The following is a 27,019-nucleotide window of genomic DNA, read 5'->3' as shown; positions in this document are numbered from 1 at the left end:
CCTGCCTCATCTGAGCCTTATTTACTTTCTAAACTTGACTCGTTCAACCAGGAACGTGAAAAGCCACAGTGTCAAAGTGCAAGAGAATAATTTGAAGGAGAAAAGGAGGGAATAGAGGGGGAACGTGGTTCAACTTTCGTTTCATCTCTTCACGACGATCATCGCTCCACTCACCGCCTCGTTAAATGTTGAATGTCGAGATTAATGATTGGATGTATGAGATGCATGCACTAAATCCAGATCTATCTTGGTTGGATGGATATATAATAATGAAAAAATTTGGTTGAATTCCGTATATGGGTTTGGATGTCAACAGTCTACCATTTCCGGTCTATTTACACTTCTTTTGACCTTTTGACCAGTTCTATGGTCTTGGCACGTTGAAAAAATGGGATAATAATAGATACATTTATATGAATGTACGATGTATATTAAGATGATACATATGTCACTCTAAACTGTCACTCTAAACCCTCGGTAACATTTCGCACAAAATCATTAGCATTGACTCCCAATTGAGCCAAATCAATTCCACCTTGTCCGGCCATTACCCGTGACATAGCTCTAGCAACTTCTTCCTCTTCCCAAATATTGTTGAGGATCTGCTCCCCGCCTTCTCCGGGCCTCTGAGTGGGGTTCTCGGCACTCACCATAGTCCGCCAGTATAAATCATCTCGATTCTTCAAAGTCGAATCCCGAACCACCGCATTGCGAGTAACACTCGCGGCATGGAGTTTGGTGTTTGCGCCCACAAGCGTCTGCACGGCCATCGACACCGCCTCATCAACCTGCTCGACCGTAGAGGGCGGCTTGAAAAAGAACCGGTTAGTCGCGGAGAGCCAGAGTACAACCGAGCAGATCACATCGCAGATTACGAACACCAGCGGTCGTAGGAGTGTGATGTGGTGGTAGAGGCCGGAGGGCGGTGTCTGGCCCGCGCGCACAGAACGTGGCGCACCCTGGATCGCGTCGTAGGTGGCCATGATGTAAATATCGATGGCTGCCAGAACAAGCCCAGCTAGGGTGAACTTTATGCGCCAACGAGAGGCCTCGCGTCCTGCGATGGGCGCGGATGTGGCCACGCCGAGGAGCAGCAGGTGCCCGAGGTGCGGTAGCAACACGTGGAATGGGAGGTAGTACATGAGGTATGTGTAGAGATTGTCGAAGGAGCAGTATTGGCACGAGACTAGGGCATCGGGGCCATAGGTCAGGTACACCTTGCGGGCGCCGAGAGAGGTGAACTTGGACTGGAGGAGACTGTCGGCTTCGGTGAGGAAGTTATCTGGCCGAAGCCGGGCGAGACGGTTGAAGATGACATCGGTAGGGGTGTTTAGACGAGAACGAGTCTGGGAGAAGATGTTGGGTTCGGGCGCGTGGGGGTTGAAAGGTAGGCTTAGAAGTAGAAAGAAGACGATGCCACCGAATAAGATGTTCAGCGCGCGACCGGGCGCGGCAGGGAGAGGACGCGGCGGTGGCCGACTTGCGATGGACACACGGAGACTTCGATAGGAGGTGATTAGGCGTGGGACTATGACTGGGCCGAAAAATATGAGAAGTGATTTGACGCTATTCACGGTCAGGATAGATTGCGGATGTAGAGAGAGCTTGCAAGACTTACGTTCCCCAGGAGATTGCAATGGTAGCCATATTTGCCAGAATATGAGCCTTACTTCATCGGAATCTCGAACAGGTTAAATCGAGTTTCGACGAAAGAAAGGTGTAAGAGTGTTTCGAATGTCATATGTAGCTTCATTGAAGTCGGGGCCAAACGTGGGTCCCCCGTCCTTTTTTGGAAACTGCCCTTTAACCACTTACTATTGCCGATTCTAATGTAACTACTTCCCCTTCTACATTTAATAACACACACTACCAATGGTCGCTATAAAAACATGTGCTATAAAAACGATATGTCTCAATTAGATCTGTTAAAACACTAAGCAGCAAAAGCAAAAGAGGGGAATAAAACAGCGCCGAGAGCGCCCATCGCCATAACGCAAGATCTCTTATTCAACCAACGCAAGTCTTTCTTTATTTCCTTCAAAACAACACCATTTGACCGAGTTGACCAGTCAACCAGCTCAAACCATGTGGCCCGAGTACAGAGCGGGGTGGTGTGCGAGGTCGGGAGGACGAATCTCTGCAGAGTCGCGAGAATACTTGGAGGAAGCGGCATCGTTCTCCTGAACGAGGGTCGGGTTCATGGGGTTAGAGATCTTGAGCGGGAACCGGCCTGTGAGACGCTTGGTGGCACGTTTGACCGGGTTCTGGCGAGTGTAGGTGGGCAGGGTTTCCTCTCGCTTCACGCTCAAATGGAGGGTGCGGTGACTGCTGGTCCGGCTCATTGCCTTTTGTGGTGCAACAGCGCCATCTACCCGCACCTGGCGGGCACTGACGCCGGTCTCGGGGTCGCTGAAGATGTAGCTCTGTCGGGAGAAATGGGTTAGCATTGGGCCAAGGAAATATAGTGGGCAAATTGGGGGGTTTTGATATCGGTACTTACTGCCAGAACATTCAGCACACTAACTATCATTGCCAGGACGCCGGCAGAGACGATTATTTGCCAGAAACTCATTCCAATGACTTCCTGGGTCATGGCCTTGGTGTTCAGGTTGCCCAGTGTTGCTACACCCAGGATCATCATGATCCCACCAAGAGAGTAGAAACTAGATTCTTGTCCGAACATCGGCCAGTGATTGTCGAAATAACCTTGCAGAATGGGGAGCTCCGAGATGATCATGAAGACTACCAAGATTAGCATTTATTTCACAAACATGGAAGGAAAGGTTATACTTACGGCTAACCAGAGCCACCACGGCATGGGTCACCGCCTCGAAGAAAAAGAAGCTGTTGAGCATGTCGATTTTGGCCAGCAAAACTGCACAAGCAGCTATAAGATCCATAAAAGTGATAATGTTGAGAACGCGAATAACGTTCAAGATCACGTACCCTGGACCGGCCAGGGATTCACGCAAGCGAGTCATCATGATTGAGGCACAGGCCTGTCTTTGCACTTGTCAAGAATGGTAGATACTCGTTGTCGAGGATGTATAGAAGATTTGTCTGTTAGCAGACTTGGGGAAATGGTTGGGATTAAAAGAAGGAAGAAAGCGACTGTCCAGCAGAAAGCTTGATATTCCAAGAAAGTATAGAACAATGCGATAGAATGAGATCAAGTCGAGGGCAAGAAAGGAATAAAGAAACACAAAGACAAAAGAAAAGGGCGAATGGGGACGACAATGAAGAAAGGCATCTATGGAAGAATGGCCATTGAGGTACCGCAGCCTAGATGTATGCTTCCGACAAAGGCGATAGTACGGTTTTTCTATGAATAGACTTGAAACGTATGGATGAACCACACAAATGATATGTATCTAATTTGAGTCCTAGATAAAGACATCGGCAGGGTTTTTCACCCCATCTCTGCAGTGGGGGAGATATCCTGCAACACTGCAGGTGGTGTTTCATTGTTGCGATCTAGGCAATAACTAGGGACCTTTAAGCGCAGAGATCGGGGTTGTAACCGGAACAAGCCTAATTACCTACACTTCCGGCATTGGGATCCCACCTAGGGCCCGATGTAATCAAACGACTGGTCATTAGCAGAGGATACTCGGCCATGCTGAAACTAGTGGGCGGCTACAAGTCGCCCTTCTTTCCCTCGTGTTCCCCGTGTTTCGTTTCTGCTTACCTCAAACTTGGCGTATTGCCTGATGGATATAGTTCAAAGGATTTCTAGATCATACGTGTATTAAGGTGAATATAGCAAGATATTTGAAGCGCAAAATACATTGTAGGTAGTGGGCTTTGAGGCGAAGCGCCAGGATGAAGTAGAAAACCAGAGTTGAAACAAGGTAAGAATTATTGCCCAATCACCGACAGTACATAGTCGCCGATCAAATGAGTCCGGATAAAATAAATAACAAAGAAATTCCCCGATACCCCAATAATTCAAAGTCAAGCGATCAAGAATATCGAGAGCAAGTGTATATAGTGAAGTATTTCGTAGATGAGTGGAACCCCTGTGATTCGCCAGAATGCGGCCGACCCCTCCAAACTTTTTCTCTCACTCTCTAAACATTTTGCGCCCCCAACTACTTTGGATACTTTTGCGATAATACCATAAACAACATGACACGCGGTAACCAACGTGATAACGATCGGGCCAAGGCCCTGAAGAAGGCGGGCAACACGGTTCGTCTGGCCTCCCCCGCGCGCTCCTCTTTGTTCATACTGACCGTTTCTACAGAAGAACAAGAACACCCAGTCCGGTAGCGAATTTGCCAGGAGCAAGGATGATGCTGCTGCCATCATGCGCGAGAAGCAGAGGAAGGGTATGTATTCCCAATGCGGTAGACGTCCAACCCACGCCATGGGACTGGTGTACTGATCGCTTCTCTTCGACAGCGGACGAAAAGAAAGCCGCCGAGGCTGCAGCAGGAGGAGGCAAAAAAAATAATACGCCTTAATCCTTTGACCCAACCCGTCAGTCAGTCTGATCTCCCTCGACCTTTCTCGCGACCGCCCGAAACAGACAACCCACCGAGCAACAGAATGAAGGACGGCCCTGGGTTCGTGGATAAGATCGGAACCATCCGCCTATGCCCAGATTTCAAGAACCGGGGGGGGCTAGGTGTCTAGCGAGGCGTTTGTTTAAATCTCATTGGCGTTCATCACATATTTAGCCCTATCATGTATATCAAAGCGCTAACCAAACGAGGCAACGACACATGAATATCATGGAGGTGCAATTTTGGTGGTAATCGTAAACACGTAAACAGATAGTATATACATCCATATCCCATCCGGTTATGTATTCTTCCCTTGGTCGTCTACGGCCCAATATACTCTCGCCTGGGCCAGCCAGGTCTGCCATGACTTCTTCTGCCGACTGTCTTGGGCCCTTTGAGAGCCATGAGATCTGGTTTCTTGATCACAGTGCAATAGCATGGTATCCTCAACCACACTTTCAAGCCCAAATTGCTTCGATGCTTGGTCGACGAACGTCCAAAGGCTCTCGCCTTCCCATCCAACGTTAAGTGCAAACTTAACCACACTCTCGAGAGCATTCACTCGACTCCGTTGCTCCGGGAAATTGCTTAGCACGTACAGACAGAAGCTCCAACCCGATATATCGCGTGGATTAGCTAAGGACCAAGCAACCACCCGGTCGACAACCGACTGCGCTGAATGGGTTTCACACGTTGATTGCCCAGTCGTATTCTCCACTGTAGCAGCGAGAAGCACTTCCAACTGTCGCATGTAGCTGAAAGCATAATAGTTCTTGGGATGCAGTTCTCCAGCGCGAAGAACAACATCTAGTTCTGCTCGTTGAAACGTGAACAGATCTTCGCGGCTCCAATGCCGTCCTTGGAGCAGATGGACAACTACCCACAGTCGGTGATGCCAGAGCGTCGGTGACTTGGTATGGCGATGAAGTGGCGAGCACTGGTAGCTCGACATGAGGGTAAGTTCGGCTTCTAACAACTCCGTTGCGGTAGAGGGCTGGTTTGAAATACTAGGGCAATGCGACACGGCTGCCTGCAGTCGGCGCTTGCGCCAGTTGCAGGCTGTGAGATGCTCGCAGTCGAAGAGGAGCATCACTTCTGTAATAGCTGAGTCTGCATTTCTAGACTGGCCGTCTATCGGAAAAGTAGTTTGGAGATCATCTTCGGACATGAGCATTAATCGGTCGAAAAAGAGCTGGCGTGCGATCGTGAAGGCCTGCACCAGTGCTTTCTTGGTTATTCCCAGTGAGCATCCATCCTGGAGGAATGTAGCGCCTAGGCTTGGTGGGATGATCTCGATCTCGAGGACTTGGTTGTCTCTAGATGAGAAGATGCGGACAAGTTCCTGGAATGCATCTTTCGGGTTGGACATTTGAGAGTTTCGTTGTTTGGTGGAAATTGGAAGGAATAATCGTCAAAGCCTCATTATATGTATCTTGTTTCTTTGAAATAATTTTTTTATTTTATTTGTCCTTCCACAAGCAAAGCGGTAGACAAGATGGTGTAGGCCGTGATACAGTGAAGGCGGAAAGGCCAAGTCCGCTGTTATTTCCACCTTTCCACAACCAGGGACGTCATTCACTCCTTCAACCAGCAACCAACATCTATCTTGCCAGGCCGTTTCCTGTCTCTCCCAGCAGACCTCGTTACCAGAGACTCGCTTGGTCAGCCGACTGTGCCGCCGTCGCATTCTTACAGGCTCCCCGAGCCTGCGCCGTCGCATCCAACGCCTCTTGCCAGCCCCCGCCACGATGTTGTCCCTCGTCCTCACCGTCTTCTTCGTGCACGTCGCAATTTATCTGGTCAATACGATCGGTGCGAGTACCATTGACGGTCTTGTATGTGTCCAACAATCCTATTTGTGGCCTTTGAGAAGCTTCCAGCTCCGCCGCGCACCTATATTGTGATTCCACACGCTAACACCTACTCGCTTTGGCATACAGTTATGGCTCCTTTACCTAAGATTGCCGACGCCGACCTCGCGGACTGCACGCAAGCAGCAGCAGCTGAAGCGCCAAGTCCTCGAGCAAAAGCACGAAATGAACAGCACAAGCTCCCAGGATGAGTTTGCGAAGTGGGCGAAGGCTAGGAGACGACACGACAAGACCATGGAGGAATACGAGGCGCTGAGTACGTGCCACCGCAACAAGGCTATAGGAGGCGTTGTTATCTCTATTGCTCAGACTGCTAACAAGCTGGTCGCTCTACAGACAAGACGCTCACCGCACAGAAATCCTCCTTCGACTGGACCGTGAAGATCGCCCGCTGGCTCAGCACAAACGGGTTGAAGATGTTCCTGCAGTTCTGGTACTCGAAAACGCCTGTCTTCCCGCTCCCCGAGGCCTGGTTCCCGTACTACGTTCAATGGATCGTGTCCTTCCCTCGTGCCCCGCTGGGCTCTGTCAGCATCCATGTTTGGAGCAATGTCTGTGCGACTACCATTGCGCTCGCCGCCGAGGTCGCGGGAGCATTGCTAGTGCAGGTGGCTGGCCAGAAGAAGGTCAAGAAGGAGGCTGCGCCTGTCGGTGCTGAGGGAAAGGCACAGTGAACGCGAAAACATGAGCTTAGCTATATTGCATGGAGACCGGTTGTATTATACGAAGTGAAATGCTACGATTTACTTATGAATATTGCATTTTAATCATTTATTTCAATTGCATTGGTATTTGAATTTCTTGGGAAAAGCTAGCTATATGATGTTCATCAGATAATTTTAAATCGTTTATCGTCAACAATCCCTTGGGATCTCTGTGCTTGACTCTATGATTGGTATATCATCACGCGAACAAGAAAAAAATAAAAGCCTATGGCAAGATAGAAGAGTCCGGCCCCTGTGACAGGGCTTCTGCGACGAGACAACATCTCACCACCGCTTTGCCATAAGCTACAGACTCTTGAAAAGAAAAGACCAAGGAACTCCTCGCCTCAAGAATGAGCCCCATTGAGTTACCTCCATCAACTTCCGAGGAAGCAGACAGGAGGCAATCGCATGACTATCCGAACATGACGAAAGGCAACCCAATACAAGGAAAGATGTTTTACCACCAATCCTTCCCCCTCCAATACCCAGCACACACCCCATTGTTTCCAGAGACATCGTGAAATGTAACCGTCGGGTGGCACAGGATACCGTGAGGGAATAGGGCGTAAGCCGCTATCGAATTGCTTCTATGGCGGCGCGTTTCCGCAGTGCCTGGCTTGGTACTTTGGTTTTACCCAAAGCGCAGGGTGTCCGGGGACTTTCTCCCAAAGCAAAATTGGAAAAGGGAGCGAGGCTTCCTTTTGTGCGTGAGCTTTGAATGCGATTCTTTGAGCGAGGAGTTGGGAGAAGAAAAGGAATCGGAATCTTCGGGGCGTGGCTTTTATTTTTCTCGCGCTAGTCAGGTGATGGGGCTAGGCTTGGTTTGGATTAGCGTGGATGGTATCGGGTTAGGGCTTGCGATAGCCCGGAGGGCATCTAGAAGTATGTTGTAAAGTGCCAGAGGAAAACACTAGGGAAAATGACGAGTTTTTCCTTCACTGTTACAAAAGATACAACCAGAAACACACACAAAGAGATAGACCGAGACAATATCCCAGAGGGGAGAAAAAAGGCCCAATTAATATGAGGAATCCCTATCAACCACTCCCATACTTTCATGGTACACCTTTTGTCTGGCGATTTTCTTCATGCTGATTTAGGCTTTAGGTAGTAATAAAGGGAATTTGATGATGAAGGGAAAAAAAAAACAATGCATTTGACAAAAAGGCTTGATGAATGAAATTACAAACAATTTTTACATGATCCCGTTTACGCCTTGGACTTGGTCTTGGTGGCCTTCTTAGTGACCTTTCCCTTCGCCTTGGTGGCAGGAGACTTGGCAGCAGGAGACTTAGCAGCGGGTGACTCTGTAGCAGCGGGCTTGGGTGTCTCTGTCTTCTTGCCCTTCTTGGCCTTCTTGGGGGTATCATCGGTAGGAGCAGGGGCCTCAATAGCAGCAGGAGCCTCAACAGGAGCAGGAGCCTCGATGGCCTTGGCAGGCTCCTCGGCGGCAGCCTCAGTGGTCTCAGTGGCCTCGACAGCCTTGGGGGCCTCCTGAACAGGGACATCATCGACGCTCTTCAGCTGGGGAAGATCAAGCTCGTAACCCAGGGCCTTGAGCTTGTTGAGCTTAGCCTGTCTCTTCTTCTGCTCGGACTCGATGCTCTTCGACCACTGTTCACGTGTCTTGCCCTTCGCGAGACGCTTCTTCTCGATGCGGTTCCATGGCGTAACCTTGAAGCGGCGGTTGGCGCCCTTCCAGACCTCGGGGTGCAGCTGCTCTTTGGGGACATACTTGCACTTGACGATGTGGCCGTACATGAGGTAGTTGTCCATAGTGTCAGCGACAATCTTAGCGACGGTAGTCGAGGAAAATTCAATGAAGGCGTAGTGCTTGGAGCGACCGGTGAGACGGTTGCGCGAGAGACGGAGTTTGGTGATTTCGCCGAATTGGGAGAAGTAGGCCTTCATCTGGTGCTCGTAGAAACCGTGGGGGATACGTCTGAGGATTGAATGTTAGATGGTTCAGACTAGTCAGAAATTACGGTCGAAACTCACCCAATATAGACAGTGCCGGGCTCCTCAGGAGGGCCATTCTTTCGCAGCTGCTTGGCGAGCTTGCGCTCCGCCTTCTTGGTGCTTGGGGTCTTGGGGATGGGTTCACCCTCTTTGTAACCCTCACCATCAGACTCATCCTCGTCACCGCTGCTCTCGAAGCCCTTGATGAGAGCCTCAGTCTGGTCATCATCACCCTCGTTCTCAGCCTCGCTTTCATCAGCGGGGGAGACATCCTCCTCGGCCTCTTCCTCTTCGGACTCGACGACGGGCTCGGGCTTCTTGGTCTTGGGGGCGGCTTTCTTCGCGGCAGCCTTCTTGGGAGCGGGGGCGGCCTCAGCCTCCTCCTCCTTCTTGGACTTCTTAGCGGCGGGCTTCTTCTCGGCCTTCTTGTCAGCCTTCACAGGCGCGACGGGCTCTTCGGTCTCCTCGTCGGTAAGGAAGTCGGCAGCACGCTTGCGAGGCTTGACCTGGCGTGTGGGCTCGCCATTGGTCTTGGCCGGCGCAGCAGCCTTCTCTGTCTTGGACTTGGTACCCTTCTCGTTCTTCTTCAAGATAGACTTAGGAGCATCCTCCTTGGTCGCCTCAGCGGGCTTGGCCTCGACCTTCTTGGTTTTTTTGGCGGGCGAGTCGGCGGCGACAGGCGCAGCTGTAGCAGTGTTAGTGAGATGAAAAGAAATTCCACCGGTCATAAACATTTCACATACCCTTGCGCTTTGAGACTCTCTTATCAGGGGCCATTTTGACGTTTTGTTGTGTCGAATTGGAGACTGTATGCTGCTCGATCATCTGCGGGAAACTTTTTTTTCATCTCTGATTTGCTTGGAAGGCGGTGAGCCGCCTCGACCATTACCACTGTCACCGCCAAGATGTTTACTTACTACCGCCCAAAATATCCCAACCGCAAATGGGCCAAGAAAATGGGGAAGAATAAAAAAGGGCCCTTGACACACGCGGAGGTTTGGGATGATTCTGCCCTGGTTCAATCTTGGGACGATGCTGTCGAAGAATACCAGGTCAGTCGCCAAATATCCGATTCACGTGACCGATATCTAACCTGACGGTAGCATTATTGGAGCATTCATGCCAAGGGTGAAAATGTTGAAGATGTCTTGAAAGAAGCAGAAGACACTAGTATTACTCCAGCTGTATCTCAAGTCGACACTGAAGGCGCCAAAGCCACTGAGGACAGTGTCACCAAACCTGCAGATGAGGATGTCCCAATGGCCATTGACAACCAAACTTCTGAGCCTGCTCCTGAGGTATATTGCCGTTTTATTGATATATTTCTCATCAAAAGTTTTACTAACGATACATAGCCTCCTCAACCCGCGGCTCATACCAGTTCGGCGGCTTCCACTCCTGCTATGCCTATGCCGCACCCCATTATGGCAAATGGTATGCTCCACCTTCGGGACACGTTGATTCAGCTAACTAACATATACTACTAGTCCAAGATGAGTCCTTGAAGAACCTCATGATGTCGTGGTACTATGCAGGCTACTACACGGGACTTCATGAAGGCCAACAACAGGCGACCCGCCACCCGAGCTCGTGATGCGACTATGGTTTAGACTGGAAGAGAACGTGCTTTGTTCGAACAAGGACATTCGCGGATACAGTATTACGAAGTGCGGATTAAGAGTAAAACCCTGCAGACAAGCAATGGAACCAATCATATCAAATTAATCATGAAACTTCACAAGGATCTCATTGACCATTCCCCTTGTAACAAAAGTAAATAACGAAAATAAATATCAACCAACCAGGGTCCGCCGAAAGGGAACTCCGTTCATCCCAGATTTTGCAACACCTTCATTTCCAGTCTCACATATCGGGATCGATGTTTAGTCAATCAGAGACCGACGCCGGTACCACCGAGAATACCTCCGATGAGGGGGAGATTGCCCAAAGCGTTGGGCTCAGATGTGGGCTTGTGGGTGGGAGTAGTAGTTGGGGTCACAAAATTTCCGGAGGATAGCTTCTTGGTAGGGGTGGGAGTGGGAGTAGGGTTGGCAGCAGCCGCACTCTTCTCAGCCATCTTCGCATAGGCCTTGGTCTCCTCCTCTTTGGCCTGCTCCTTCAGGGCCACCTTCTTGTCCGCTTTTTCCTTTTGGCTGTCCTTGTCAAGACCATCCATCAACTTGGTGGATTGCTAAATTCATGGGTTAATATTGTACAGGTCATGGGTAATTTGGAACAGTTGACTAACAATCAAATTGCCAACAGTACCAGCGAGGCCAAGCGGCTCACCGGCGGCTTGCTCATCACGCTTGGTGGGCATGGAGAGAGTGAGGACCGCAAGGACGAGGAAAATAGAGAGGAATGAGAGACTGAACCGGGCCATTGTGAATAGTGGTGTATATTAACAAGAATATAGATGAGGGGAACGAAATTATGTCCAAATAACTGTCTCCAAACGAGTGTAAATGGTAATGGTTTAGGAAAATGAGTGAATGGTGCAAGTGGACAGATCGTTGGGAGAAACAGAGCCCAGGGCTCTGCGGGAGTTACATCGGATTTATATGTAGCCCCTTTGATCATATCATGGAGGGAATGGAAGGTCAAGGGGGCTAGGGTGGAGAGCTTTGTTGCAACTAACTAACACGCGTTTTTGCGTGGCATTTGGACTCCCTTCTGGGATAAGATAGCATAATATCACCGCGTTATTTTATGGGCCCTTTAACTATGTCCAATGGCTGTGTCAGGGGAGAAAGATTCGATTCATTCACCCTTAGATTTTGGTATGGGCGTTAACGCCTCCTACCTGGAAGTATATCCGTTGCAGCTAATGATTGGCTGGGTATCAATTAAGGGATATTCAAAGATAGTGACTTAAATTGACCGAGGTGATATGGAGTGGACAACGCCTCATGATAAATTGTCCCGCATTCCATGTTAAGACGTTGGAGTGGTAAGGATCGCATATTCATGCCTAACCCCCAATCATCCCAGCCATACCTGAGCGCTTAGCAGTTTTCATGCTGGCTTTAGTCAACCAAGTCCTGAGGACCTATGCAGGATCCACGGACTTTCCTTTTGGAATTTCCAACCATCGAACTACTCAAAATGCAGGAACAATATTCACATAGGGATGGAGACGCAGGTCTTCGACGAAGGGTTGCTGCAAGTCCCTAGCTAGGACTTATGTGCGATGCAGATCTACAGCATGCCACAAAGCCAGAGCATTCTTCGCTTTTTCTTTCTCCAATATGACGAGGCAACGCTTCTGGGGCAAGCCGCTAATGGAATAACCATTCACAATTTATGGTTGTTTACAAGGAATGTATCTCCCAACTTTGACACGCACAGCCCCATGGAGGGAGCGGGCGTAACACGAGGGAGTCTCCAGAAGGACGTATCCAACTGTGAGGGCTTAGTTTTGGCATCTTTTTGACCTCAAACATCAAGATATGACGGACAAGACTTCGAAGATGCCAAGGTGGTTTACATCTATCTAGCTGTATGGGGTTAGTGAATAATAATAAAAAAAAGCACGAATATGATCGATCATCCCTGTCTGGAGGAAATGACCATGCAAGTCAAGAACCGAGTGCCTCGCAGGGGTTGAAACCCAAGCATTAAGAGTTCAGTGCCAGACAAAGCTGACCCCTGCGAGTAAACACGGGTTCCAAAACACCAAACTGCAAGACTAAATCGCAAGATTCACATCAATACATGATTTGGGGATGTTGGCTCAAAAGCGAACCCGTTCCCCTCTGGCTGCATGTCAGGGGGCGGGATTAGAACGAGCATTCTTCGGTCTGGGTCCCTAAGCTAAAATATGTAGATAGAGTGAGATTTTTCCATCGACAAGAGTGTGTTGGGGACCGTGTATATGTTTTGAAGTGAAGAAAGAAAGGAAAAGAGAAAGCCGCTCGCAAAATTTTATTCGATGGGGCCAGTAGCGCGGATTATGTCATATGATCACGTGTCTATTGCAGCTTCTGTGGGCCTCCAGCCTATTTTTGATACCAACTCCGTTTCTCTCAGGTGGTTTCAATTTCAATCTGACGTAGCTCGTAAAAGATATCATATATGTCGTTTTTTCTCTAACTCTGGTAAGTCTAGCGGGATTTGTTCGAAATTTGAGATACATACATTTTTCGAAAAACTGGGGTGAGGTGCGAGAAATATATATAAACTTGGTTTGAATGGTTGGAATTCAACGAATTAAGAATTAAAGTGGTTCGCAATATTTGCTTGTTACCCTTTATAAAATCTTCCTGTTTTCGACCAGTGAAAGTGACCAAAGGAGCAATTTAACGTGCAATATTCATTCCGTATCTTCAACTGGATGGGAAAGCCGGCCCCGCGGTACCCACGCTGTAGCCGGAGTGAAGAACCATGAGATGAGCGCGAAGATAGTCACAATACCTAGGATAATCGGCGCATCTAAGAATATATTAGCACAAAGTCTCTTCCAATGACGTGACACCTAGTAGCAGATATCACCTACAGTTTAGAGTGGAGGCTTCAACGGGAAACGAATATGGCGAGAAGAGCACCGCGACAACCCAGCCATTCCACAAAACTGAGATGAACTGGAATGGCTTGCTTAGTCGCCCGAGAGACCATTTTGCCTCAAGCTTCTCACCGGAAGTCAAAGTCAACCTTCCAAGGCTAATGAGTCCGTAGGCAGCAGCTGAAGGAACACCCGCAGCTGAGACTAGAGAAGTAAATGCCACCGCGGACGGCAGGATAGTGCAGGTAATAACAGCAGCTACGCCCCACACGACAAGGACTGCGTTCCTAGGTTGGCCCTCCGCAGAGACCTGCGATACCCACCCAGATAGTGGAAGTACTCCATCACGGGCGACGGCGAAAACCAGGCGGGAGGCTGCTGTGATGGCGATGGCGGTATTCTATTAGATAGGTCAGTATGTTCTCTCACAGAGGAACCATTTAAACAATAATAATTTCTGGGTTTCAGGTAGTTTAAGAGCAAAAGAAAACATACCAGCCATAGAGCAACGACCGAAAGCACATTCATAACAATATGTCCACCCTCGCCCAGAAGTGCGGCATACAAGGGCACGAAAGGTTGGGGTGCGTCATATGAGAAGAGAACATCGATTGGAGGCTACCAAATTATTAGTTTCTGGCCCCTAGAAGAGAAGTTTCTGGAAAAACTTACCGAAGTGAAAAGGAATAAGATCACGGCAGAGAAGCCAAGAACTCCACTGACAACTGTACTCCAGAAGATACCCTTGGCGGCATTGACGGCGGCATTCTTAGTCTCTTCAGCGACATGACCTGAGGCATCAAATCCGATCAGAATACCGGCTGTCGCCAAATATGAAAGACACCAGTTCCAACCAGCCGGAGCTCCCGTTCCGTTATATGTAGTCATGAATGCTTCATTGGCTGTCCGCAGGCCAAAGGTGTTGTGTGCACCGATTGGAAGCCATACAACATTCAATATGAAGTCCAGAAAGACAGCACCAGTTGAGAACCAAAAGACATATTTGAAAACCCGCGCTGTAAATTTAAATTAGCATTATTGCCAAAAAGTTCAACTCTGCGCGAAGGTTAAGAGATGATAACATTTGTGTAGGCCGTCTTACCAGATGCGAGGTTCATTAACGCAGCTAAAGCCAGGAGGATTTCGGTGCATATCCACTGAACAGCACGGAATTTGATATTTGAGACATCAGTGGGAAAGTTGACATTGAAAACAGCCAGTTCCTAAGCCGAGTCAGTTTAGAGACACCACCGGCAGATATAATAACACAATACGCACCGAGAGCATGTAGTTTACAGCTGACTGGGTATTGCCTATCATCGTAAACCAGTTAGTTCAGACATGGACAAAAAACAACACCCGAGGGACTTACTGGCGCAGAATGTTGTCCAGGCTGTTGTGCTCCACCAGGCTACGATGAAACCAAAGAGTCGCCCAAACCTTTTACCACCTGCTTCCGCAGCCCATAGATAAATCGAACCAGCAGAAGGAGAAGCTGAACATGCTTCTGCGATCACAGCTGCTGTGATGAACGTAAACACACAGGTTACAATGTAACTCGACCTGATATACACGTTAATAAGGCTTCCTTTGTCGTCCTTACGTTGGGTTCTGGATTATACCAATAAGCCAATGGTCCTCCAGCTGCGATACCTGTTGTAAATGTCACTCGGACACCACCGACGAAATACAGAGCAGCTGATCGAAAGGGTTAATGACCAACAGCCAGACCCCCACACCGTGTGTGGAAAAAGAGCAATAAATACCAAACGAAGTTGAGAAATTCTCAAATAGTGAGTAACTGCGATGAAGAACCTACGTCAATAAGTTCAAGTCAGCATAAAATTCTCGGTTAGAAGATATATATCCTTCCACTCACTTGTTTGTATCCTAGACGCTCCTATAAGAGCCAAAGGTGTCAATTCGTACCATATCTTTGTTGCACTTGAACGATACCATACCAATGTATTCTCATCACTGGCATTTACCTCCTGTGCCAGGGAGTCTTCAGGATTCTTAAGGTCTGCCATGACTCCGATGTACGCAAAGGTGAAGTATGTGCAGCCCTAGACCGGATCCTACGAGGGGACCGAGTAGAATAAATAGGGGCAAATTTTGTTAGGGCTAAACCTCCAGTCGCAGTATTTACTACTTTTGTCATATATAGTACCGGCGATAAAAATTTATTCGGCTTAAGGCTCAAATGTGGACCTCGGTTTCTTCGCGAAATGATTGTGTATGGCGCAAGATTATGCCACAAACGCTCCCGGTGGTGTTATCACGGCGCAAAAACTAAACCGCGCGTACGGGATATGGCGTTTTCATTAAAAAAATCGAACAGTATACAAAAAGGAAGGTATAGGCGATACGTTGTTTATTTAAATTGGTTCTTATAAAGCATTCTATGATTTCGCTGGTTACCAGCGATTTATCTTCGCTGAGACATTCTAGAAGTCATGTCATTTTTGATTTGGGGTTTCCTTGTAGCTCTTGGAGCTGTTGTTTGGGTATGCTAAGAAACTTGTTGATCTAAGAGAACTAACTGATCGTTCGGAAAGATTATTTATACGTACTATTTTTCTCCTCTATCACACATCCCGAACGCCAGTATACTTGCACCAATATCACGTTTACTGTGGGAATTTCCCACGGAGTATCGAGGACGCTTAACTTTGGAACTACCAAAACTACACAAACGACATGGTAAGTTTTACCTTTGAGAACAGATTTTTGTTATTTTTTCAAACGTGGAACAAAGCCCCAAGAGCGGTTGGCTCAATGCAAAACTTCAATTCTACGACATGTTCTCACAACTTTCAAGGCCCTTTGGTTCGAATAGGTCCCAATGAAGTATCCTTCTACTCCCTTGATATTTACAAGCGCGTACATGCAGCGGGCAGTAAATTTGTGAAGGACCCTCGAGTCTACAGCCAGTTCGTTCAAGATGGACACCCAGCCCTTTTTTCAATTACGTGAGTGTCATATCAAAAAGAAGAGGAAGAGGAGTTTCCTAAAATGTCTCTGTAGAGATCCCACAGAACATGCACAAAGGCGCCGGCACATGGGTGTTCTCTTCAATCGAAGCAAAGTGCCCATTCTCGCGCAAATGATGATAGAAGAAATATCGAGGTTTAATACCCTGCTTGACAATCTAAGCCAAGGATCACTTGACTTAATCCCCACATGTCGAGCTCTTGAAGCGGACATCGTCTGTAAGTGAATGTCCAGCAAATTACCATAACGTGACATTTGACGTGATGTATCTAGCAAGATTCGCGTTTGGAAGTTCTATTGGAGCGATCGAATCTTTGATGGGAGGAGAAGAACTACAAGTCATCAAAGAAAACGACTTGAAGTCCTCCAAAATGTCACTGGTATGTGTCATGGCCGCATTACCCGAACACAACGCTGATATGACTTTTCTTTTTAGCACACCAACTTCCCCTCTATAATGAGAATGTATGATATGATTAGTGAAGTCACTTCTCGATTTACCGGCTGGGGTGGCTCATCGAAGTCAAGCAAGGAGTTTGAAGAGGTGTGTATCACCCAAAGTTCAAAAATACTCCCGATGATGAAAATATTAACAAGTATTTTAGTGGGCAAGCGAACAGCTGAAACTTGCCGCGGACTCCGAAAAAGCACCCGAGGTGTCATTTCTGAAGGTTATGGCCGGGGAAAGAATCTCTCCGGAGTCTGCCTTGTCAGAAAGCAAGGAGATGCTAGGTCCTGGCACTGACACAACCTCTGCCACACTCGCTCATATATTGTGGGCATTGTCCCTTAACCAGTCCTTGCAAGATGATCTTGTTTCGGACTTAAAAACTGCGAATTGGACTACGGACATGACCGAACTCGAGTCAATACCAAGATTGGCAGCTTGCGTGAAGGAGGGAATTAGATGGACTGGAGCAGCATCAGCTATGCTACCCAGAATTGTACCGACGGGGGGATCGTTGCTCGCTGGAAAGCAGATTCCGGGTGGTGTAAGTTCTTTTACACAAATTGTACCGTTATTGGCTAATAGTTCGCAGACTATGATTTCTAGCTCGCCTATCTGGTATTTACATGATGAGACTGCTTTCCCTGAGCCTCACTGTTATCGACCTAATCGTTGGCTCGAGAGAGACGGTGAAAACTCAGTTGCTCTGCTCAGCGATTATTATATCCCGTTTTCCAAGGGCCCCAGCACCTGCATTGGCAACCAGTATGTGTCACTTGCATCCATGTACAGTTCTTATTATTCGTTTGCTGACTTGAGGCGACAACTAGCTTCGCATATTTGGAACTTTACCTATCAGTCTCCCAGATATTGAAAAAATATCGTATTCAGCAGCCAGAAGAGTCTATGATCAATCTTGATGTCGAAGCAACCCTTCCTCCACGACTAGAATGGGTTGCTGCGGTTCCTATTGGAAAATTGCAGGTTGTCGTGTCAAAAAGACTCTTTTAAGGACGGTATACTGCAAGTCTAAATGAAGCTTAGATCATGGTATGAAGTACGATAGCTCTGAAACACGGATTTTAGGATGAGTCCGCCACAGAATTCTGTCTACGGGTGGTTAAGAATTCCACAGGTCTAGGATAGTTTGATTAATCATATGTGATGACTTGGATGAGCCTGACCCTTGCTAAACCCCACTTTATCCTTCCTCGGATGAGTCCACTACAACGGTGTGGCTGTAAATCTGATACTTAGGCTCATGTCCTGCTTCTGGTGCCAATACAAACGTACGGTGAGCTCTTTATCCGATGTCTCAAGCGGGTTGAAAGGAAAATGCCCCCCACCCCACAAGAGAAGCCATCCAGAACTGTGACTGATCATGTTCCAAGGCTCATCAAAGCCATTGGCTGGGTCGCGAGAATCAAGAAACCTGCCAGCGCTTCACTTTGCTAGTCGATCATTTGTGAAAAAGACAGACGGAAGGCTCTAAATATTGGGCTGGTTCGAAGGTCCAGTCTGTGGCTGAGCGATCGAGTATATAGGAGAATGCGAAGAGAACGGTAGAGTAGTCGTATAAAGTTGGCATGAGAACGACAAGAATAATATGAGAAGCTATAACAGGAAACTCAGGAGGTAGGTAAGAATGCCAAGATAATAGTAGGGACTGTGCGCAATGGACAGGAAAATGAAAAGAGAATCAAGTAAATACTAAGAGTGATCGATGATATAGATAGTGAGTGGGTTGAACATGATCCCATCATTCCAAAATAGAGAGACCTCTCAAACTTTTTAGATCGACTGAAACAAAACCTCTGAGACCAAGTCACATCTAACCACCTAGAACTTCGCGTAGTTGGTTGTGGATTTGATATAATATATGGGCTGTAAATAGATAATCCATCTGTCGACCTGACCCAAGTTAAAAATCATTTGAAACATTAATTATATCGGAGAGTTCTTTTATAATCAATCCTAAACTTGATGAAACCACCTTCCGGTCACCCATCGAATGTCATTAACACCAAACAGAAACGAAGACCATGCACAAAACGCATGTTGATCCACACCCAAACCTATCGGTAGTTCTGCAGATCCCGCGGATCCCGCAGATCTTGCGAATAGGGGGCGATATTCACACCTAAGGCACCAACATTCCCGCATGTTCCGAAATATCTGAAATATCAGTTTGGAGGCAAAAGGAGAGAAGAAGACACATATAATTGCATGAATAAATATACAAAATGGGCCGAAAAGTACAAAGATCATTTATCCAACTAATCTTCTTTCTCTGCATTCTCTTTTGCATTTTATACCTAAACCGCCCGCAATCAACCAAAGACAAACTCTTTGCCTGGACCAAAATTCGCTACAAAACAACCTCATCCATCATCCCGGAAGCCCGCGGAGTCTGCCCCGGTCTAGCAGGGACAACCAAACCAGCCCTGATAGTCTCACATGTCTCCACGGATGGGGACCCATCCTGGCTAGAATCCCTCCGCACCCAGTACCATGTATGCATGTACCAAGTGGACGCGCCAGCAGACAAAACCTCCAAACTACTCCAAGTCCCCGCAAACCGCGGACATGAAGCAATGGCCTACCTAACTTTCCTAATCGACAACTACGCGGACATCCCATCTGCCGGCGCCGTCTTCGTGCATGGCAGCCGCTGGGCTTGGCACAATGACATCCCAGACTACGATAACCTCGCGCTCCTACGCAGCCTGGACGTCCGCGCCGCGCTAAAACCGTCCGGGTATAGTAATCTGCGCTGCGACTGGAGCGCCGGAACGTGTCCTTCTTCTGTGCCAGCGCAGGGCAGTCTCGAGATGAGACTGTCAAGTGCCGTGTCACCGTGGAGTCCGCGCTCGGCATCAGATATAGCGCTACCAAAAGCGCTTGGCCATATCTTTGGCGGGGATGCTGATGCACGCGTCAAAGAGATTCGCAATGCTTTCCATCTTCAGCTCGGTCGGAATGATGCTGTGCGCGCGCAGTGTTGTGCGCAGTTTGTTGTTTCCCGTGAGCGGATCTGGCAGCATGGTCGGGATGAGTATATTGCGCTTCGGCAGTGGTTGCTCGATGGGAGTGATGATGGGGTTGCGCGGAATGTCCAGCGGGGGTCTAGGGCTGCGCCTGGTGATGACCTTGTGGCTGGTCGGATTGTTTCGTATCTTTGGCATATTCTTTTTGCGAACTATGGGGATAATGGGGGCATTGATCTTGACCAGTTGAATCGCGATTCTTGTCCTAGTGCTTCTGAGTGCTATTGTCGGTTGTATGGCAAGTGTGATTTGACGTGTCGGGGCCCGGGGAGCTGTAAAGGGCAGTATTCTGTGCCGAAAGATTACAAGCTCCCTGAAAATTGGGAGAAGACGCATTCATGATTCGCGATTTAGCTTATGGTTTTTTGAAACTTGTTTATATAATGAATCTGGAACATTTTGGGCATATAGATTGGGATAGATTGGGATGCATTGTGAGAAAAATAGGATATCTTGTCATTTAAAGTCTGGTTGATAGAGTTATGTACAAGTTGTTTAACCGAGATAATATTTACACGTTCCTCTAGAATCTGGCAAGGACTCGCTCTTGAGTGTCTGACAGGGCATACCGAGAGCTGTGCGTCTTGCTCACGACGGACTTGGCCTGCTCGGCAGTGAAGCCCTTGGCCTCTACAGCTGGGTTGTAGCCCAGACCGTTGATCTTGCCAACAACATCTGAAGGGACAGCGACAGCGACCTTGCCATCAGTACGCTTGTAGACGGTTACAACAACGGCACCACCTAGACCAAGGTTGTGTTGCAGTGCTGCGGAAGTACCGTCAATCAGGCGGTTGTTAGCCCATCCACGCAAGTGCCAGACCAACTCAGCACATTGGGCAATACCCGTAGCACCAAGGGGATGGCCCTTGGAGATGAGACCGCCAGATGGGTTGATAACCATCTTTCCACCGTAGGTGATATCGCCACGACGGACCATCTCATGAGCCTGACCGGGCTCACACAGCTCCAAGGCATCAATGGTGATCATCTCATTAGCCGAGAAGCAATCGTGTAGCTCGCAGACCTTAATATCCTTGACATTCACGCCGGCCTCGGCTGCGGCAGTACGGCACGCTTGGCGCGACATGCCGAAACCCATGAGGTCAATGGAGCTCTTGTTGTAGACTGTGTCGGTATCGGTGGCGAGGCACTGGCCGGCGATGAGAATGGCATGTTCCTTCAAGTGTGGTCGCGCGTCGAGGAAGTCCTGCGAAACAATAACAGCGGCGGCACCGCCATCCGAGGTTGGGCAACACTGCAGCTTGGTCAGAGGCTCGTGGATCATGGGTGCCTTCATGATCTGGTCGAGGGTGTATTCAGTTTGGAATTGCGAGTATGGGTTGCGCTTGGAGTGCTCGTGGTTGACGCGGGCGATCTCGGCGAAGTCCTCGTTCTTAGCGCCATACCTGTTTTTCGCATGTTAGCATGGTATTCCTTATTTCTATGGGTTGATGTCGTCTCGAGAGGCTGCATACTTCTCCTTGTATTCCACACCCGCGTTTCCAAACATCTGTGCGGCACCAGGCGCGTTCGTCACACCCCGCGTCTCGGCCATCATCGTTCCAAATAGTCCTGTTGGGTTCTCGCGATCGTTGTACATGGATTGCAAGCTACCAGGGTTCATCTTCTCGAAGCCAACGACCAACACACAGTCTGCAGCACCGTGGGAAACCAGGGTACGGGCCATGGCGAGGCCAGTCGAACCAGTCGAACAATTGTTGTTGACATTGTATATAGGGATGCTGGTCTGACCGAACTGGTAGAAGACGCGCTGGCCACATGTGCTGTCGCCATACACGTAGCACGCAACACCCTGGTCAACTTCGTCGTAGTTGATCTTAGCGTCGAGCATGGCTTTGATGCCGGCCTCATAGCCTAGCTCATGGTAGTCGACCTTGCCGCGTGGCTTGATAAACTTGGTCATGCCAACGCCTAGAACATAGGCGGGAGTTCCTTGCTTTTTTCCCATGTTGTGTGAGTTATGAGTTGTATTATGGTTGGGGATATGAAGATAAGTGAGTTTGGAATATGTTCGACTTAAGAAGGAAGGGTTTATAAATACCTATGAATTAGCGGCCCCGGATGTGGGGAGCTGAACATGAATTGCGGGGAGAGGCCGAGGTCCCGAGGAACCATACGGCACTGCACAATTTTATTCACATAATCTCAATATTAACAATATTGAGCTTTTCAGGTTACAAAGAGTATGCTTGAGGGTTCTGAAAACAGAAGAAAAACATGTGTTTGATTGAGCTTGGGTCTCACATGAAAAAAAAAGGCCGGGACGTACAAGACAATCACAAGGCTACTACTTCGTGCAATCAACCTCTTCAACACTTCATAATCAAGTTGGTCTGGTAGCACAGTTGGAATCAGACACCATTGATCTTGCATCCAATCGTAGAAGTATATTTAGCTGGATTACCTATGGACGTTGTTCTATGAACCACATTCCAGCTAATCTAACTTCCAACCTTCTCAGGTGAGGCAATGGAGTGTCACATTGCATCCTACGATAATACTATTTCCATACCAAGTAGCCGTTCTGGTAGTCTACTGGAATGGCGTGGGACATATCCGCATATTCAAACAGCTGTTCCCTACTCCCTGCTCAATACAAGGTCGGGAATAAGGAAGCCGACAGACCGAGGAACCATGTTGTTGCTTAATAATAATTTACAGCATCTCCTAATTACACTCACACACACACACACACACACACTGAAGTGGTTTGAATGGAGCCTGGAATCTCAGTTTAGAGTCATTTCATGGGTTTCATATATGTGATAACTGGTGGGTGGTAATGAGCCCAATCCATGCGTGGGGACCTAGTGACGGAGTACTGTCCTCCACATATATTGTAGAGATCACCATGGTCCGTGGTCTAACCCTCTGTGACCAACTTCCCAAGCTCTGCTTTGCATATTCCACACCATAAAGTGTTTCCTGTCTCTGCATGAAATATATAGAGACGAGAACATGATCAGACCGCGACCGACAGATGTGCCACGGCGGTGCCGAGATTGGAGATAGTATGGAATGTGATCAGGGTCCTTAGATCAAACTGCATTTCCAATGTGTATTTCCAATTATGTACTTCTCATATTTTCACCTAATCTGAGGGTAAGCACTAAGAAGATGTTCACTGTTCTCCGTTATTCACGGGTGTTCACGAATACGTCACTCTGTTTGGCCCTAAACCGCTTTGGGCGCCGAAGTTAAGCTCGGCCCACATGCCATTTTACTGCACTTCTCTCTCTTCCTTTCTTCACATAGCATTAGCTCACATTAGCTCACCTTCTGTCTGGTGAGATGCTGTGGGAATATAGTAAGTTGTCCTTTTCAAACCGAGAAACTATCTGTTTGGTCCTATTACCGAAACGAGAAACGTGGGGAAAGCAAATTGATACTAATGGCCGTCTTCGTCTTCCCACAGCTCCCGATCACAGCCAGTAACCCATTGCTATTGACGACACACCTTGGGCAAGAAGATCACGACTGTCCGGAACAGGGGACTCTCCCAGAACATCCCTTGAACCGCCTGATCCCGCACCACACCTTCTAGATCCCATTCGTGAACGCGGGGTTGCATCCTTTCTGTGGCTGTAATTGTTTCGGCCACCAATCTCGCACCTATCCTTATAAGTTGCAAAGACGGATCTAAACGTGACAATATACACGGCGAGAGTCTCTCGGGGTACTTTCCAACGGACTGAAGATAGATCTGGGTTGGTCGGGCCCATTTAATAGACAATTGTGGGACGCTGAACGGTCTACTCGAGCTCTGAGAGACCGCTTTGCGTTCCATCGGGTTCCCCAGCCTGCAAGTATAAGAGTCTGTGCAGAATCCTACGTTCTGTCACGACCGGAGAGATATTACTATAGCTATTCCTCGCCGCCGCCAATGGAGAACGTTCAGGGATGACTCGTGACAACAGTTCTGAACATGCACCATCACCCTCGTCAACTCACCACACAAGAACCGCCATTATGCCAGACCGCAAAGCTTGGAACATGGATGAGGCCACACGCAACAGACTCCTCAAAAAGTACAAAACCCAGGTGGCTTCGGGGGCGTCAACCATTTGCGCGACGCTGGCGGTGGTGAGTGTCTGATTCCCGGGGACATTGCTTGATATCCTCGCCCTTCGTTTTTGTCACTATAATATCAGATGCAAACAATGCTAATTCGTCGGGATTTGCTGGGAAGACTCCCTTAGAGAACGTCAAGACTCGGATGCAGACGTGAGTATTCTACGCGGCGTTGGAGATGGAAACTAGCATGCTGATTGATTTGAAAGACACAATTTCAAGAACATATGGCAGTGTGTTCGTTATCTCTGGCGCACCGAAGGGCCTCGAGGATATGTAGCTGGTAAGTCAGTATCCATGAGTCGGCAGAACAATCGGCTGACTATCGCGTAGGTGCGCTTCCACCTTTGGCGAGTGTCACGGTAGTCCGTGTCGTCAACTTTACCGTGTACAATGCCTTCAAGGAGATAATCGCCGATAATGTCCAGCGCCTAACTGGTTCCAACCCTTTGGATCATTATAAAAAGCCTGGAAGCACCCCCACCGTGACGGGTATCCTTACTTTCACCACTGCAGGCCTCCTCGCTGGCTTGGTGGCATCGCCTATTGCTTGTATGTTCATATTGATCACATGAAAGGGCAGGAGGAGGCAGGCTAACATCAAAACAGGCCCCTTTGAGTTGGCGAAGAATGTCGTCCAAACCTCTTTTCTAGTGTCGAACCGCGCGATGGCTGCCCCGGACGCAGTCCGAGACCAATCTTTGCGTCACAAACCCCGCCTGGGGACCATCCAAGCCATCAAGCAGATTTACATACGACATGGGTTCTGGGGCCTTTACACCGGTTTCCGCTTGCACGCGTTGCGTGACACTGTGGGCTCAGGACTATATTTCAGTGTTTACGAGACTGTGAAGCAGGTAGCAGCCAAGGAGTTGGGTCAGGACAAGAACCCCTTTGGGGCACCTATGATTGCCGGTGCCATTTGCAGCACTGTACCCTGGTTCTGCGTATGTGATCAGACTGATACGCTGTTTTGTGACGAACATACACTAATGTGGCTCATAGACTTATCCCCTCGATACGCGCAAGACTCGTGCGCAGAGTGTTCTGCTAGGAAAATCCAGTGAGATTGGCGAGGCCTCAAAAGCCGTCGCCAAATCCAGCATGTACAAGGGCCTGTCCATCATTCTTATCCGGACCGGCGTCAACAACATGATCCTGCTCAGCATTTTCGAATACATTAGAATGCGCATCGATGAGCTGCCGAAGGAAACTATCTATTGATAGGGCCACGGTGATCACATTAGGAAGAAATGGGGGTCCACCCGTTGAACGTTTTCTTTGCCATTGTGCCTTGAACATCGAGGACTTTTCTCGTATTTATTATCCATATACATACATGGGTGAGCTTGAGGCTCATTTTCAGCACATAGCAGAATATCAGGATGGATTATGAAACTTTGAAGCGATATGTAAGAAAGGAAAAATATTAAGCAAATGAGCGCAATCTTCGCAGCGCTAAGGTAACTCCATAATCAGCAGCATCTTCTCGGCCGTATAGTCTGAATGCCACTTGCAACCTCTTTGCCCAGGTTTTTTGTTCCATGGCTAGCCCAACAATACTCTGATTGCCTTCTGACTTGAACAATTGCACCGTTTTTTCTAAGCTCGGTCTTAGCCTTGCGTCTATAAAGGCATCTAGCAATCCCTCTTCTTCGAGAAAGAAAATTGACAGGAGGGCATAAATGAATCTAGATGAAAGAGTTATACTGAAAGTCTCTGCGACAAACCTCTGTGTACAGTCGAAAATAATAGAATTCGAACTCTGTCTCTGTCCATCCAAGTCCACGCCACGAGCAAGATATTGGAGCCCTCGAATCAATCGCCGGCGCATGTCACTAAGTTGTTGAAAGGGGGTGCCAGGTAGACAGGCCATGCAATCGCAGGTAAAACGCAGAGCTTGATGACGCTCATATCTAGTCCTGCATTCGAAATCTGTATTATAACAGAAATTGATTTCCTCGCCAATGTCTATGTCCCTAGTCGCAAAGCTTGAGATGATCTCTCCACTAACAGTTGGAATCTTCGAGTTGGGTATACAAGAATGGTTGAAGCGCGAGTGAAGGAGGAAGAGACCATGAGCTTCAGGCTCGTTGCGGTCTGAATCCGCGATATTGAACGAGTTTTCAGCGAAAGCTTCATTCATACTTGTAAAACAACCTGTTCCGTTATCGCGGAGGAGTAAAAACTGTGCTCTTTGGCTAGGCGACAATTTCTGAAAGGCCATAGTAACATGGTAGTCCGTGATTTCGGTATGCGACTTCCGGATAATGAATATTGGCTTTTCGCTCAGAATCAATGATCCCCGGACAATGTGTTTTGTGGCGAAAGCACCCCATCCTTTGCCTGGTGAGGGTCTCAGCTCGAATGGTACTTCAACAGGCACTTCGAGGCGGTGGTATGCTGGCAGATAGTAAGTCAGACGCATTCTCAAGCTACTGAGCAGGGTAACGTACGGTGAGCTGCGGACATGGCAGTGTAGATGTGTGGCCGACGTTGTGAGTTGTCATAGCAGGACTGAGCTTGGACCGAGTTGAGGGAGTAGAATAAGTAGAGAATTGTATATAAGACTAAATTAAATGGATGGAATGCGACACGATAGCTCTATTGAATCGGCGGGGAAAGCGGCTATCTATAAGTCAGGGGAGGTCTGGCAGCGCGGATTTGCAGGGATCAAACAGCGATCTCGATAATAATAACAACAATAATGCCCAACAAAGCACAAGGACGAGCCCAAATGATATAGCGTATCAATTAGTAGTGTTGTGGAGCAGCTGAATCGTTTGCACCTAGACGGGGGCACCCCCTTTCTGCCTAATATGTTGGCGTCATGATCTGGCCGGCTCAGATCGCAATGTCTTAAATTTACTATCTTAGGGGTATACAAGGGAG

General features: G+C 48.3%; 15 protein-coding genes across 15 annotated transcripts; 7 read left to right on the top strand and 8 right to left on the bottom strand.

The window, feature by feature from the left end:
• Positions 1-461: 461 nt before the first annotated feature.
• N7487_008805 (uncharacterized protein) lies at positions 462-1,647 on the bottom strand (the record flags this gene model as incomplete). Its single annotated transcript, XM_056876535.1, has 2 exons — positions 462-1,566; positions 1,619-1,647. The coding sequence occupies 2 exons, from the start codon at positions 1,645-1,647 to the stop codon at positions 462-464; spliced, it is 1,134 nt and encodes a 377-aa protein (XP_056728723.1).
• Positions 1,648-2,078: 431 nt separating this feature from the next.
• N7487_008804 (uncharacterized protein) lies at positions 2,079-2,984 on the bottom strand (the record flags this gene model as incomplete). The annotated part of the gene is made up of 3 exons (XM_056876534.1): positions 2,079-2,423; positions 2,501-2,742; positions 2,795-2,984. 3 exons carry the CDS (start codon positions 2,982-2,984, stop codon positions 2,079-2,081), a joined length of 777 nt encoding a protein of 258 aa, XP_056728722.1.
• A 1,144-nt stretch (positions 2,985-4,128) lies between these two features.
• N7487_008803 (4F5 domain protein) lies at positions 4,129-4,466 on the top strand (the record flags this gene model as incomplete). The annotated part of the gene is made up of 3 exons (XM_056876533.1): positions 4,129-4,191; positions 4,247-4,331; positions 4,405-4,466. The coding sequence occupies 3 exons, from the start codon at positions 4,129-4,131 to the stop codon at positions 4,464-4,466; spliced, it is 210 nt and encodes a 69-aa protein (XP_056728721.1).
• A 340-nt stretch (positions 4,467-4,806) lies between these two features.
• On the bottom strand, positions 4,807-5,877 carry N7487_008802 (uncharacterized protein; the record flags this gene model as incomplete). Its single annotated transcript, XM_056876532.1, has 1 exon — positions 4,807-5,877. One exon carries the CDS (start codon positions 5,875-5,877, stop codon positions 4,807-4,809), a length of 1,071 nt encoding a protein of 356 aa, XP_056728720.1.
• A 379-nt stretch (positions 5,878-6,256) lies between these two features.
• Positions 6,257-7,053, top strand: N7487_008801 (guided entry of tail-anchored proteins factor 1; the record flags this gene model as incomplete). Its single annotated transcript, XM_056876531.1, has 3 exons — positions 6,257-6,343; positions 6,449-6,635; positions 6,716-7,053. The coding sequence occupies 3 exons, from the start codon at positions 6,257-6,259 to the stop codon at positions 7,051-7,053; spliced, it is 612 nt and encodes a 203-aa protein (XP_056728719.1).
• A 383-nt stretch (positions 7,054-7,436) lies between these two features.
• Positions 7,437-7,804, top strand: N7487_008800 (uncharacterized protein; the record flags this gene model as incomplete). Its single annotated transcript, XM_056876530.1, has 2 exons — positions 7,437-7,540; positions 7,657-7,804. The coding sequence occupies 2 exons, from the start codon at positions 7,437-7,439 to the stop codon at positions 7,802-7,804; spliced, it is 252 nt and encodes an 83-aa protein (XP_056728718.1).
• Positions 7,805-8,295: 491 nt separating this feature from the next.
• N7487_008799 (RNA-binding protein) lies at positions 8,296-9,822 on the bottom strand (the record flags this gene model as incomplete). Its single annotated transcript, XM_056876529.1, has 3 exons — positions 8,296-9,028; positions 9,085-9,730; positions 9,789-9,822. The coding sequence occupies 3 exons, from the start codon at positions 9,820-9,822 to the stop codon at positions 8,296-8,298; spliced, it is 1,413 nt and encodes a 470-aa protein (XP_056728717.1).
• Positions 9,823-9,950: 128 nt separating this feature from the next.
• N7487_008798 (uncharacterized protein) lies at positions 9,951-10,639 on the top strand (the record flags this gene model as incomplete). The annotated part of the gene is made up of 4 exons (XM_056876528.1): positions 9,951-10,097; positions 10,149-10,343; positions 10,401-10,479; positions 10,533-10,639. 4 exons carry the CDS (start codon positions 9,951-9,953, stop codon positions 10,637-10,639), a joined length of 528 nt encoding a protein of 175 aa, XP_056728716.1.
• Positions 10,640-10,936: 297 nt separating this feature from the next.
• On the bottom strand, positions 10,937-11,428 carry N7487_008797 (uncharacterized protein; the record flags this gene model as incomplete). Its single annotated transcript, XM_056876527.1, has 2 exons — positions 10,937-11,236; positions 11,294-11,428. 2 exons carry the CDS (start codon positions 11,426-11,428, stop codon positions 10,937-10,939), a joined length of 435 nt encoding a protein of 144 aa, XP_056728715.1.
• Positions 11,429-13,357: 1,929 nt separating this feature from the next.
• Positions 13,358-15,576, bottom strand: N7487_008796 (uncharacterized protein; the record flags this gene model as incomplete). Its single annotated transcript, XM_056876526.1, has 11 exons — positions 13,358-13,476; positions 13,541-13,946; positions 14,042-14,164; positions 14,219-14,562; positions 14,649-14,769; positions 14,825-14,859; positions 14,919-15,109; positions 15,169-15,244; positions 15,313-15,361; positions 15,426-15,446; positions 15,508-15,576. The coding sequence occupies 11 exons, from the start codon at positions 15,574-15,576 to the stop codon at positions 13,358-13,360; spliced, it is 1,554 nt and encodes a 517-aa protein (XP_056728714.1).
• A 1,031-nt stretch (positions 15,577-16,607) lies between these two features.
• Positions 16,608-17,999, top strand: N7487_008795 (Cytochrome P450; the record flags this gene model as incomplete). Its single annotated transcript, XM_056876525.1, has 6 exons — positions 16,608-16,758; positions 16,814-16,920; positions 16,977-17,084; positions 17,146-17,532; positions 17,581-17,753; positions 17,819-17,999. 6 exons carry the CDS (start codon positions 16,608-16,610, stop codon positions 17,997-17,999), a joined length of 1,107 nt encoding a protein of 368 aa, XP_056728713.1.
• Positions 18,000-19,231: 1,232 nt separating this feature from the next.
• Positions 19,232-20,377, top strand: N7487_008794 (DUF3431 domain-containing protein; the record flags this gene model as incomplete). Its single annotated transcript, XM_056876524.1, has 1 exon — positions 19,232-20,377. One exon carries the CDS (start codon positions 19,232-19,234, stop codon positions 20,375-20,377), a length of 1,146 nt encoding a protein of 381 aa, XP_056728712.1.
• A 181-nt stretch (positions 20,378-20,558) lies between these two features.
• Positions 20,559-22,034, bottom strand: N7487_008793 (putative sterol carrier protein; the record flags this gene model as incomplete). Its single annotated transcript, XM_056876523.1, has 2 exons — positions 21,511-22,034; positions 20,559-21,441 (listed from the first exon to the last, which is right to left on the bottom strand). Exons 1-2 carry the CDS (start codon positions 22,002-22,004, stop codon positions 20,559-20,561), a joined length of 1,377 nt encoding a protein of 458 aa, XP_056728711.1. The 5' UTR covers positions 22,005-22,034.
• A 1,682-nt stretch (positions 22,035-23,716) lies between these two features.
• On the top strand, positions 23,717-25,394 carry N7487_008792 (putative mitochondrial carrier protein). Its single transcript, XM_056876522.1, has 6 exons — positions 23,717-24,139; positions 24,246-24,280; positions 24,337-24,410; positions 24,461-24,679; positions 24,737-25,074; positions 25,133-25,394. The coding sequence occupies exons 1-6, from the start codon at positions 23,957-23,959 to the stop codon at positions 25,349-25,351; spliced, it is 1,068 nt and encodes a 355-aa protein (XP_056728710.1). The 5' UTR covers positions 23,717-23,956; the 3' UTR covers positions 25,352-25,394.
• A 162-nt stretch (positions 25,395-25,556) lies between these two features.
• N7487_008791 (SET domain-containing protein) lies at positions 25,557-26,599 on the bottom strand (the record flags this gene model as incomplete). The annotated part of the gene is made up of 2 exons (XM_056876521.1): positions 25,557-26,530; positions 26,584-26,599. The coding sequence occupies 2 exons, from the start codon at positions 26,597-26,599 to the stop codon at positions 25,557-25,559; spliced, it is 990 nt and encodes a 329-aa protein (XP_056728709.1).
• Between the last annotated feature and the right edge of the window lie 420 nt (positions 26,600-27,019).

Source organism: Penicillium crustosum, assembly GCF_028827405.1.
Source record: "Penicillium crustosum strain IBT 35664 chromosome Unknown utg000003l_segment0_segment0, whole genome shotgun sequence".
Classification (NCBI taxonomy): Eukaryota; Fungi; Ascomycota; class Eurotiomycetes; order Eurotiales; family Aspergillaceae; genus Penicillium; species Penicillium crustosum.
Note: the sequence above shows the minus strand (reverse complement) of the source record. Positions and strands in the feature narration are given on the sequence as shown.